General features: G+C 42.4%; 1 protein-coding gene across 1 annotated transcript in view; it reads left to right on the forward strand.

Moving 5' to 3' along the window:
• The window catches only part of LOC104036601 (proprotein convertase subtilisin/kexin type 5), a 252,794-nt gene that overhangs the window by 170,870 nt on the left and 68,552 nt on the right, over window positions 1-13,372 (forward strand). The window contains exon 8 of the mRNA XM_075725548.1: window positions 6,849-7,061. Coding sequence (XP_075581663.1) covers window positions 6,849-7,061 — 213 coding nt within the window. The remainder of the gene's footprint in view (window positions 1-6,848; window positions 7,062-13,372) is intronic.

Raw genomic sequence — 13,372 nt, forward strand, 5'->3', positions numbered from 1 at the left:
AGATCCTTTAGCCGCACAGTTTTAATGAATTGATGCATTTTTCTGAGAGCATGGATACCTCAAAAGAATTCATGGCCTCAGAAATTTCTCCTTTTGTTCATGAGATTTTGCTTTTGAAACCCACAGAAGAGACTATTTTAATAAAAAGAATCTTTGAGCCTGTTTTCTTCTGATAACACTTCAGAATTGCTGTCTGGGACTCTCAGTTTACCGTTATGTCTTTTGGAGAGATGCCTGTTTTAAAGCGAGTGTTGTACAGTCTACAGAAGAGTCACCAGGCTTTTAAGGGTGGTGTGCCAGGCTGTATTTCTCATTCCCAAATTAAAGGTTAAATGTGCTAGTAGAACTCAGCAGGAGCTAGGAGATGCTGCTTCTCAAAAGCAAAATGCTGCCAGTCAGCATATTGGCATCATCTTGCCTCTACATGAGGCAGTGGCATCCATCTCCCAGGGAGTACAGAAATGAGTGGAAGCTGGAAGCAAGGCAATGCTGCATCTCATAGATGCATCTTGCAGGATGTTGTGATCCTTGGTGCTTGGCTTAAAATTGTGCCCGCATAATAAATATTTTAGGTCTCCAGAATACTGAACCCTGCTCTACAACTTCAATTATGAACATTTCCATTTTACAAATTAGTTTTTAAGGAAGAAGTAATCTCATCGGCTGCCTTTTCCAGCTTCCCCATCATGATCATTCTCACTTCTCATCAGTAGTTTTTGTTCTTGGAAGCATAAAGTAATTTTACAACAGTATTAAGAAGATCATAGAAAATTAAACATTCAGTCCCTAGGTGTGCCTAGGTTGTCCCTCCCTCTCTCTCCATTTTATATTTGCATGATGTTTTCTGCTCCTGAGTGTGGGATTTCTAGCATATTGGTGCCAAATTATGTCTCTCTGACTGCAGCTCCTGTTCTTCTCATTCCTCCAGGTCAACGGTTCTGGTCCTCTGTGTTTCCTGTTTCTTCACATTTACTCTCCCGTCTCTTGGTAAATTTAATAACTTCCACAGAGACAGCAAAACTCACCCAGTAGACAGAGAGGGTTATTAGGGAATTCAATTCCTGTCCCACAAAATGGGCAGGAAAACTTCAGGATTCCCAGGCTGATTAAGGCTGCTTGAGTTGTAAAGCACCAAATGAAAGGACAGTTTAAACTTTGTAAAATAGTTTGATTAAATCCTGCTCCACTGACTCAAACTATACTTATGTGGTGGGTTGACATTGGATGGCAGCCAGATGCCCACCAAGCTGCTCTATCACTCCTCCTCAGCAGGACAGGGGGAGAAAATATGATGGAAAAGTTCATGGGTTGAGATAAGGACAGGGAGATCACTCAGAAATTACTGTCACAGGCAAAACAGATTCAATTTGGGGAAGATTAATTTAATTTATTGCCAATCAAATCAGAGTAGGATAGTGAGAAATAAGAACAAATCTAAAAACACCTTCCCCCCACCCCTCCCTTCTTCCTAGGCTCAAGTGCACTCCTGATTTTCTCTACCTCCTCCTCCCCCTCAGCGTTGCAGGGGGACAGGGAATGGGGGTTGCAGTCAGTTCATCACACGTTGTCTCTGCCGCTCCTTCCTCCTCACACTCTTCCCCTGCTCCAGTGTGGGGTCCCTCCCATGGGAGACAGTCCTCCACGCACTTGTCCTACGTGGGTCCTTACCACAGGCTGCAGTTCTTCAAGAACTGCTCCAGCATGGGTCCTTTCCACAGGGTGCAGTCCTTCATGAACAGACTGCTTCAGCATGGGTCCCCCGTGGGGCCACAAGTCCTGCCAGAAGACCTGCTCCAGCGTGGGCTCCTCTCCACGGGGCCACAGGTCCTGCCAGGAGCCTGCTCCAGCATGGGCTTCCCACGGGGTCACAGCCTCTTTTAGGTGCATCCACCTGTTCCAGCGTGGGGTCCTCCACAGGCCACAGAGTGCATATCTGCTCCACCATGGACCTCCATGGGCTGCAGGGGGACAGCCTGCCTCACCATGGTCTTCACCACAAGCTGCAGGGGAACCTCTGCTCCGGCACCTGGAGCACCTTCTCCCCCTCCTTCTGCACTGACCTTGGTGTCTGCATAGTTGTTCCTCTCATATATTCTCACTTCTCTTTCTCCCAGCTGCTGTTTTGCATTGTATTTTACCCTTTCTTAAATATGTTATCACAGAGGTGCCATCAGCATCATTGATAGCTCAGCTTTGACCAGTGTCGGGTCCATCTTGGAGCCAGCTGACACTGGCTCTATCAGACATAGGGGAAGCTTCTGGCATCTTCTCACCGAAGCCACCCCTGTAGGCCCCCCCAAAACTTTGCCACGTAAACCCAGTACAAACTGGTAGATGGAAGCTGTTTCTATTAAGTAGAAGTGTGTTAGAATCAACTTACAAATATATGGGCTGCTGATTTTCCTTAGACTGATGTGTGAAGTCCTCTACCTTGTAATGGTACCTGCCAGTACCCGTAAGGCATTCACTCATAAAGTTGTGTGCACACATGCACACACAAACACAAATGCATGCATTTGGAGTGGATGATGTTCTTTTAATAGTGTTAGGAAATTCTGCAGATGTTATTACTAAAATTTTCATCCTGGCTCTGTTTTTTGCAGACTAACCAACCCTTCCATGTTCTTGCACTGGATAAAAAAAAAGGCCTCTCATATTACTTCTCCCCCTTGCAACTTGCTGACCAAGGAAAAGGTAGTACTAGTCAAAAAAAGTGGGAATGTCCTAGGACTCTTGTGCCATGCTTTTAAAGGTGCAGTTTCAGCACCGGGGCTTTTCTGCCAATGACATGAGTCCAAACACTTTTCATTTAAGGTCTTCAGCTGTATTTTGAGCACAATAGCTTTTCCCAAGAAATGTGCTACCAAATTGGACTTTGACTAGGTTGACAGCAAGTTTTAGTTGGTGAAACATTTTTTTTCTTTAATTTTTAAATTTAATTTTTTAATTTAATGTTTTGTAAGGCTACTTTTTTATTTGCCAAATAGCTTTTAGGGACAAGATCTTTAGCACATTTTCTAGACTGAAGTGCTGTTGTTTTCTGTGAAATGTTGAGTTTGTAAATGTGCTGCATTGCAATGTGTTAGAGGAACTGGAATTCTTTCTTTGTATGTATTAGAGAAATTTTTTTCCTTTAGTTGGTGCACCTGGTACTTATTTTTTATTGAAACAACAGAGATTATGATACTTTATATCTTTGCAGAAGACATTAATTTTGAAGAAATATTTTTAATCAATCTTTTACAAAAATCTTAGTATGTAAAGGTCAATTTGGGTGCAAATAACTGCTAGTTATTTTTGAAGACCTGTCATTATTATTACTATGTACATTGGTGTTTATTAGTTTTAAATACTGCATTGCAGAATTTCTAACATCCAGGGGCATGTATTCAGCAGAACTATGTTTTGTGCAGAACAAGAACCCCAAACCAAAAGGGGATTTTGATTTGGCAAGAGTTCATAATGTGGGGAAGGAGAGCTGCAAGATATGAATAAAACACTTCATAAAGCCTGTCTTTTAAAACAACAAAAATTTTATTATTTTGTATCATTTTATCAACATAGTAGCTAAGAACAACCAAAGGAAGAAAAAGAAGTTGAAATAGTTACACTTCCTGGATGTTTAGCCTGATCTTGTCTGGAGAATGTGGATTTAATAATACATTTAACTTGGCACACCGGGATTTTTTTCTCTGCTTGAAATGCTTTTTTTTATAATGAGAAGTTGTATTTTAGAGACATAACCTTATGTAAACACTACCCAGGAGAATTTGACATTTAACTTATTTTGCTGGAGAGAAGAGTCTCTCCAGGTATTTGTCACAAATGCAGGTTTGTGAATCCTGCTGATTATGTCAATTCACTATGAATGAGTGACTTTACACAGTTTGATTTAGTAAAAGTTAGAATTTACTTGTAGCAAATTGCAGAATTTGATTATAATATTTTCAACAGCACTCAATCATCAATGATTAATAAAGTGATTAGACAAAATTGATCAAAACAGTGACTTAGTTACAGATTCGAAGATGGCAAGGTTCACTCTGTTACTACATAGAAGCACATAAAAGAGAATTAAATCACAATGAGTTAAAATGATTCATAAAAGGACTGCGTATATATGGAATAAAGGCAAGGGGGGGAAGGGGCGGGGGGGCCCTCCTGTTGAGTCACGAGGTTTAGACTAGACCCCCTTGCTTTCTAAACTCCTTCTCAGAGAGGAGCCTAGGTGCGGCTAGGTCTAGTCCTAGTCTCAGACTTGGTCAACGGCTTATATGGATAAGGATAATGTATGTATATATATGCATAGGAAAAATATATAAAGGAAGTTGGATTATATGAGATAGAGAGAGAAATCGTATGTAGGGGATACGGAAACCCTCCCGTTGAGTCACGAGGTTCAGAATGGACCCCCTTGCTTTCTAAACTCCTTCTCAGAGAGGAGCCGAGGTGTGGCTGGGCCCACTCCTAGTCTCAGACTTGGTCAACGGTTTAGGAGAGTAATGCTATAAGAATAGTACAGCAATATAAAACTCCTTTTAAAATTAAATCATACGTCTACAAAACTACTTAAATTGACTCATGCATGCACACTCACAACTATAAATGCATATATGAAAATAGTATACCTGTTAAAAATTCCCCTTGAGTTTGGTGAAACACTCACATCTAATGCCTTGGCATTTCTCAATGGGCGAGAGCAGAGTCTCGAGGAGTGAAGAATATCAGCAGCCCAGGCTCCGTTGTCGATCTCCGGCAATGGAGTTCTGGTAGCAGCAGACTTTGGGAATCTGCTAGTTTTCGCTGACTCTGAGAGACATTTCGATCAGAGGGAGATGCTGGTGCGGCCCGTGGCGGTCCAGGAGAGCTCAAAGGGCCTCACTTAGGACTGCCGTTTTATAGGATTGTGAGATGATTGACTTTAATCACCAGTAAATTTCCATCCGAGCCACAATTCGGGTCGGCTTGTTGTTGGAATTCCAGCAGTGATGATACCACTCTGTTTCAAGGCTGTCCGGGGTAGCTGTTTGTTCTCGTTCCCCTCGTTAGCCATAATATGAATCTTGATAAGAACAGAGCCGCTCTCTGCTCCAGCCATGTAGGAGTTTCTGGTACAATTAAGGAGCGCTTAACTGACCAACTCTCTACGCAAAAGCTGCAGCCTGCGAATTCCTGAGATTGTAAAGCAGCCAAAGTAAAGGGGAAAAACAGAACAGAAAAACGGGGGGGGGGGGGGGGGGGGGAATGTACCACCACAGTATTACACTTTTATGAAACTCACAAAATGAAATTCATCAGTGTTTGAGAATTCAGGCTTGGATTGTGAACTGTGAGGGTTTTTTTGTCTTATATTGATGTAGGTTCTGCTATGCTCAGCACAACATGCACTAATAAAATCCCTCTGTGAATCTGGTTTAAATTTATCTTTGAATTGCTAATTGTTTAAGGCTAACCAGCTAGATGTCCCAACATCTGTCTTTATGTCATTTGTGGTACACAAACGCACTCTGTTTAGAACCAAACAAACAAACTCCCCACATGTCCAAGCAATTAATTCATGCACAGAAAGTGATGTTTTATGCCTTATGACATTAACCTAACACTTACAGGAGTGGATCTATCTCTTACAGAGACCAGGTAGGTATTACATGATAAGCTGCAAACAAATGAGGTATAAATGAGACTGTTAGCTTAATTGTTACTTAGGGGGATGTTCCGTTGCTATGAGAGAATGTCATATAAGAAAAGGTGATGTAATTTGGCATAATCAAAGACAAGGTTAGTCCTTTGGTGAATCTTTCCATCTGAATGGTAGAGTGCTTCCAGATAGTGAGTGTTGATAATTAATGCAGACTATGCAGTTGCATGAATCTGAATTTAATTCATTTGCATGAAATGTGTAAATATAAATTAAGAAAACCCCAATTGCAATTTCCAAATATCAGCAATTCCCAGTTCCCATATATCAGTAATATAGGTTGTTGTTCAGCTTCAGTTTTCATTTCAATGCCTATTTAAGAGTACTAGCATCACCAAAAAATATGGTTTGATTCATTTGGACACTACTTAACTTTGGTGTATTAAGAAAATATCAAGGTGAGGTTACATATTGTAAGTCCTCATTTGAAATTATTAATATGCTTAAGTAACTTGCCCAAATATTCATACATTTAAAATATCTTGCTGAATTGACATTTTAGTGCTTAATGATAACACATTTATAAGGAACTTTTTATTTTTGTCCAGTTTTGCTTATATATTGTGTTGTGCATTTAGCAGTTATATCTAACTAGATGGGTTGGACTACATGACCTCCAGAGGTCACATCCCACCTCAGATATTCTGTGATTCTGTGATTTATAATATCTGTAAAACCATGACAATGTGGTTCATGGTATATAATGTTGCCCAAACAATACCTAGTACCACCAGGCAATCCAAGAAGAAACAACTGATATCTCCCTAATAAACAAAAGGTACTATGCATTACAAAGGTTTTTAGTTGCAAGTATGCTACTTCTTTTCCTCTTTCAATCCAGTATGTTGTTTTAATGCCTGCTCTGAGTCTTCAGCACCTCTTTCTTGGTAAGGCTGGATAGCATAGATGCTGAGCAATAAAGAGAAGCTGCATAAAGGTTGTTTCTAAAGCTGTGTTCATCATTTTCTGATTTTTTTGATGTCAGACTCTAAACTTTATTATATCCATTTTTATTTCAGAACCTTCTCAGTGAGCTCTTTTATCGTCTCTGTCTCATCAAATGCATTTGGGGGGGAAGAGCTATTTATTTACCTAGGTTAGGGGAATAAGAACAACTGTTAATTAAATCTTTCGTATGATTTTCAAACAGGGACGAAGAGGTTTAGGTTCAGTCTTTGTTTGGGCATCTGGAAATGGTGGAAGGAGTCGAGACCATTGCTCCTGTGATGGCTACACCAATAGCATCTACACTATTTCCATAAGCAGCACAACTGAAAGTGGGAAGAAGCCATGGTATCTGGAAGAATGTGCATCCACACTAGCTACAACATACAGCAGCGGGGAATCATACGACAGGAAAATAGTATGGGCTTTTTACTATTTCTATGTAGTCGGTTTTGTATTTTGTATAGTAACTTTTGGGGGAGGGAAAGAGAGATTGCTTATTTACACTAATGAATGGACTGCTTTAGAAAAAAATTCATATTTGGATGAGTTTAGTTTGCCCAGGTGTGTTACTAAGTTGGCATCATCATAACATCACAGTCCCAAAGCTAGTAATTTGAAGCCAACATGGGTATCTCTGCATGTTGCTGTCTGACGCGATGTAGATATGCCTAATTCATATTAGGTTTTTCCGCTCACCAAATTGCTGCCAGCTCTAAGTGATGCTTTCAAAGATCCTATTGCTACTACCAGCAAAACAGATTTGTTTCTTGACCAATATCTTGCAGCCTGTCAGTAGGCTTCAGAACATATCCTCCTTTCCTTTCTTTTTTAATCCAAGTCTCATTAGTTTTCATACTTTACATACATGATTTTAGAAGCAGTTTTCTTGCCTACCTCTCTATTTTCTTGGGTTTATTTGGATCCAGTATTATTCATATTGCTGCCTGTTCCTGGTAGCTGATATTTTGTAAGCAAGGTTAACCTCATCTTTCCTGTATTGCTTCTCATCTCATTCCTAAACAATCTGCATCCATTTTCCATTATGTTCTCATTTTAGCTGGAAAGTCAGGAATTGTTATTAATTCTGTTTGATAATCTATTGATACCATTAGTATTTGTATGCTATGGTATATCTGCTTTTGCAAATTGAGTGGATTTAATATGCTTTTCAATAGTCAATATAAAATTCCTTTTAGCCTTTTACACTTGTATTAGGATTAATCAGGTTTGTTGATCATGGTCTTCTTCCAAGCTTATTTATTCTGGTGTATAACTTGAAGATCTTAATTTCTTCCTGATCAGAAAATTTAGGGTTCCCCCCCCTCCAAATGTTGTCTTCTTAAGCACGGGTTTGATATTAGTTTCTTTCTGGTCCATAGTAGATACCTCCTTTGCTGTCAGAGAGAAGTTAAAAATACTTGCAGCTATTTTTTTTTTTAATAGTCTGCTTTGTCTTTCAGGATTCTGGGATGCTGGTCATCCCTTCTTGGAACCTTCCTTATTTTCATATGATCTAATTTTTGTTTTCAACTTGTTCTGAAGTACCTCTTTTTTCCAGTAATTTTTCTGTTCTTTACTTGCTTCTCTCCACAGAAACCTTATCTCTTTATCTCTCCTGGCATGTTTCTTGTTCTCCCTGGTAAATAATAGCAAAGAAAAGAAATTACTCCATTACCTAGCAGTCCTCACTTCCGTGATTAAATTTCTTGGCTTCTATGATCATGGATCTACCTTTGAGAAGCCAGGTCCAACAGGGAGCTGATGAGATTCGCCTGACCAAGTGGGGCAAGAGGGTTTTTGCCAACAAGCTGGCCAGACTTATGAGGAGAACTTTAAACTAGACTCAGTGGGGGAAGGGAATGGAGTTTTAAGCAACAGAGAAGAGCCAGGGGCTGCTGATGTATTAGGAACCAACAGGGAAACACCTGTGAAAAGCCTCAAAGGAATTAGGGTGTGTTACTCTAAAAAGGTGACACAGTCAATAGCCCAACTGAAGTGCCTCTATATCAATGCATGCAGTATGGGTAACAAATGAGGAGTTAGAAGCCACTGTGCAGCTAGAAAGCTATGATCTAATCGCTATCACTGAAATTTGCTGGGACGAATCACATGACTGGAGCACTGCAATCAATAGCTATAAACTGTTCAGAAGGGACAGGTGAGGAAGGAGAGGTTGCCCTCTATGTAAAAAAATGGATTGACTGCGCACAGCTGTCTTTGAAAAACAGGGATAAACAGGTTGAGAGCTTGTGGCTAAAAATTCGGGGCCGTGTGCAAAGAGTTGCAGTCAATGGCTCAATGTCCAAGTGGAAACCAGTAATGAGTGGTGTTCTGCAAGGGTCCGTACTGGGACTAATACTATTTAATGTCTTCATCACTGACACAGACAGTGGGATTGAGTGCACCCTCAGCAAGTTTGCAGACAACACCAAGCTGACCGTCACAGCTGTCTGAGAAGGCTCCAGGGAGCCCTTATTGCGGCCTTTCAATATATAAAGGGGGCTTATAAGAAAGATAGAGAAAGACTTTTTACCAAGGCCTGTAGCGACAGGACAAGGACTAACAGTTTTTAACTAAAAAAGAGTAGATTTAGATTGAACATAAGGAAGAAATTTTTTGTGATGAGGGTCGTGAGATACTGGAGCACGTTGCCCAGAGAAGTTGTGGATGCCCCATCATTGGGAAGTGTTCAAGGTCAGGTTGGATGGGGCTTTGAGCAACCTGATCTAGTGAAAGATGTCCTTACCCATGGCAGGAGGGTTGGACTAGATGATCTTTAAAGGTCCCTTCCAACCCAAACCATTCTATGATTCTATGATTTCCTCTACTATCCTTTAAAAGACCTTCACTAACTTCTTTTTCATGTTTAAGCAAGGCTAATACAATGTGAGGTGAGCAGAGATGATTGTGATTCTCCGGTTTGACCTCTTGCATAACGCAGTCTATAGGACTTCCCTGAATCCTTCAAATCCCATGGTTATGGTCAACTCAAGTATAATTTTTACAAACACACCCTATCTTGCTTTCAAAATTTCCAGTGACAGAAAATCCACTAAAATCTAGGGTAAATTGTTTACCCATTCCAATTAAAATTTTTCACTCGTTTGCTGTCTGAGCTCTTCTAGTTTCTATTTCTAGGCATTTGGTCTTGTCACATTTTATTGCTCATGTGAAGAGCGCTTTAGTTGTCTGACTTCTTTCACTTAGCCCATGTAAGTCTGATCAAATCTTCAATTAATCATCTTTGATAAACAAAGTCAAGCTCTTTGCATCATTCTATATAAGGCATGTTTTCTTCTTAACCCTCTCCCATTTTATGGGCTTTGGGCACCTGAACTGGACACACCATTGCAGTAGTAATGACATCAGTGCCAGATACACAGGGTAATGTGTATCTGTGAGTGCCAGCTCAGTTCTCCTCTCTTTATACATTAAAGCTGAATGAGATGTTAGCCTCGCTGTCATGTTACATGTTCATCATTGTGTGACTCCCAAATCACATTCAGAGCTCTTTCTAGTCTTTTTCAGTTGTTGCTGTGAGAATAGATACGAGAGTAGGCATGGTCTCTTTAGTGGGCCATTTACGATTGGCAGTACTGATTTGGTACTCAATCCAGACCTACCCTCATCATCACTTTCTCTTTTGCCAATGTTTCTACAAGTACAACATTTATCAGAAGTTGCTGGTGTTTTCTTCCAGACTTTTGATAAAATCTTTAAATAATATTAAGGCCAAGAACTAAATCTTCCTAGGCTCGATTAGAAACAAGGCTCTTTTACATATGCTTATATTTTGAGGCCTAGTAATTATGCCATGCTAAACCATGTATTATGTATCTGTGGTGGGTTAACCTTGGCTGGCTGCCAGGTGCCCACCAAGGCGCTCTATCACTCCCCTCCTCAGCGAGACAGGAAGAGAAAATCAGATGAAAAACTTGTGGGTGGAGATAAAGGCCATTTAATAAAGAAAAGCAAAGGCCGCACGCGGAAGCAAGGGAAGCAAAAAAAAATTTATTCTCTACTTCCCATCAGCAGGCAATGTCCAGCCACTTCATCTCTTCCAGGATTCCTGGGTGTTTGGGGTTCCCCATTCGAGCCCGTTGCATGATCAACGCTACCCGCTTACTCCATGTAGCATCAGTTGCGTGATGTGTAGAGGGGATGTTTCCTTTGAACATCCAGTGTAGCACAGGCAATCGCAGTGCCAAGAGGAGCTGTGCTTCTGCACCAACAATTTCTGAAGCGGCTCGAACCCCCTCATATGCTGCTAGCATCTCTTTTTCAGTTGGGGTGTAGTGGGCTTCCGATCCTCGATACCCCCGTCTCCAAACCCTAGAGGTCGACCTTGGGTTTCTCCTGGTGTTTTCTGCCAGAAGCTCCAGGTGAGACCATGCTCCCCAGCTGCAATGTAGAGCACATTTTGCACAACTGGTCATGTATGGACAGGCTGAAGGGCTACCGCATGAGCTATCTCCTGTTTGATCTGCTCAAAGGCTTGCTGTTGCTCATGGCCCCACTCAAAATAGTCCTTCTTTTGGGTCACTCAATAGAGAGGGCTCACAAGCTGACTATCACCTGGAGTATCCATTCTCCAGAATCCTACAAGGCCTAGGAATGTTTGTGCTGCTTTCTTGTTAGCTGGTAGAGACATAGTTGCTCTCTTATTGATCACATCCATAGGGACCTGACAACATCCATCCTGCCATTTTACTCCCAAGAACTGGATCTCTTGTGCAGGTCCCTTGACCTTGCTTCTTTTTATGGTGAAACCAGCTTTCAGAAGAATCTGGATTATTCTTCTGCCCCACACAATGATGTCATTGATGTATTACAGATGTTCAGGGGCATCACCCTGGTCCAATGCAGTCTGGATTAGTCCGTGACAAATGGTAGGACTGTGCTTCCACCCCTGGAGCAGTCGATTCCAAGTGTATTGGGCACCCCTCCAAGTGAAAACAAACTCTGCTGTTCTTCACAACTCAGCAATCCCACAATGAAGGGATCTTCCAAGAGGCCAGGCAGGGTAGATAGCTGTTTAATCTTCTCTGTATTCATAGAGGCTACACCAAAAGCCCATCGATACCCCTTTGGGTCCTTGAAGTACTTTCTCCTGAGGTAGCCTGTGCCAAGGTACACGGGGCCTCCGGGTTGGTCATGATGGGGCGCTTTTGCCACTTGTCCCCTGTTAAACTCACCTCAGTCTCCAATATACTCAATTGTTGGGATCCCCCTGTCACTCCAGAAATCCAGATGGGTTCTGCCCCCTTGTACCCTGATGGCACCAGCGTAGCCTGTGCACCGATGCCCACCAGAGCCTTATACTCCTGTGGGTCTGATGTTCCAGGCCATTGAATCCACACAGTCCAGTATACCCAGTCATCCTTTTCCTCCTCCTGGCCGAAGGCAGGGACCCTCTATTCCTGTTCCTGGTCAGAGTATTCACTCTCTGACCCTTTCAGTGCCAGACCAGAAGTCCCCTCACCAGGATCGAGGGAGGTGATCTCAGTCCTTCTTCTGTGTCTGGGAGATTGCTGATTGCCTTCTTGTGTCTCAACAGCAACTAAGCTGACAGCCTTCTCAGGCGGCCCCTTCTTAGCAGGTCTCTTCCCCCTCAGTTCGCTTACACGGGCTTCCAGCTTACCATCCCGCTTCCTCATGTTCTCCCCCTGGCCACGCAGGAAGAACCAGAGAGTGACATGCGGTATGCAGCTGGGGCTCCCTTTTCCCTCTGACTGGAGCAGGAGGGGGCTGGCTCCGTGGGGTGCCCCTGACAGCTGAGGCACTGGCCCGTGGGGATGAGGAGGGACAGAGATTTTCTTCAAAGTTTTAGAGCCAGGAATTGTTGCCAAGCTGTTAGAATATGACACTGGGGCATTTTGGACCACCTTCCCCCACATGGCCTGTATGCACAGGACATCATCCAGATCTTTGGAGAATTCATCGTTGTCTAGATCACCATAGATGACTTCCAGCATCTCTAATTCTCTCAGGTACTGGATGCCTTCCTCAGCAGTAGTCCGCTCTCCTTGGTAATTCACAAGATCTTCCTTGAAAGGATATCTTGCCCTCACACTTGACAGAGACGCCTCCAGAGACTGCGAATTGCTGCCTCTTTTCCAATTCCTTTGTCAGTTCCCTGATTTCTAGCAAGGGATCCCAGCTGTTGGGCTTCCTTACCTTCTAGTTGCTGACTATTGGCACCGCTATCCCAGCATGGGAGCAGCCAGGCAGCACCTGGCTGGTAGCTGTAATCTTTCCACATATCTCAAAGTTCTTTTGAGGTCAAGGACTGGGTAGTTTCCACCTCTTGTCTGATTTCTCTTACTCCTTCCTCCCATCTTTGCTGAAGGACCAGCTTCCTGATCAGACCCTTCCTCCTCCTCCCTGACTAATCGATGATGTGGACCCATTGACCTCCTTGTCCACTGTTTCTTTTTCACTACTGGGGCAATTACTGTACTTGGGGTTTCAGTCACTATCTCAGCCATGGTGTCCTCAGATGCAGTTTGCGTCCCTGTCTCAATTATCGTGTTCTGAGATGTAGTTTGTATCCTGGTCTCAATTGTGGCATTCTCAGAGGTGTTTTGGGTCCCTGCCTTAACCACAGTCCTCTGATAGTACTGAATTGTGGCTCAGTAGGCACAGGCCAGGCCCCAGTACAGTGCTAGAAGCTGCTGATTTTTCATTGGGGTAGGCAAGGCACCCTACTATCAGGTGGCATGTCAA

The sequence above is a fragment of the Pelecanus crispus genome, chromosome W (genome assembly GCF_030463565.1).
Source record: "Pelecanus crispus isolate bPelCri1 chromosome W, bPelCri1.pri, whole genome shotgun sequence".
Taxonomy (NCBI): Eukaryota; Metazoa; Chordata; class Aves; order Pelecaniformes; family Pelecanidae; genus Pelecanus; species Pelecanus crispus.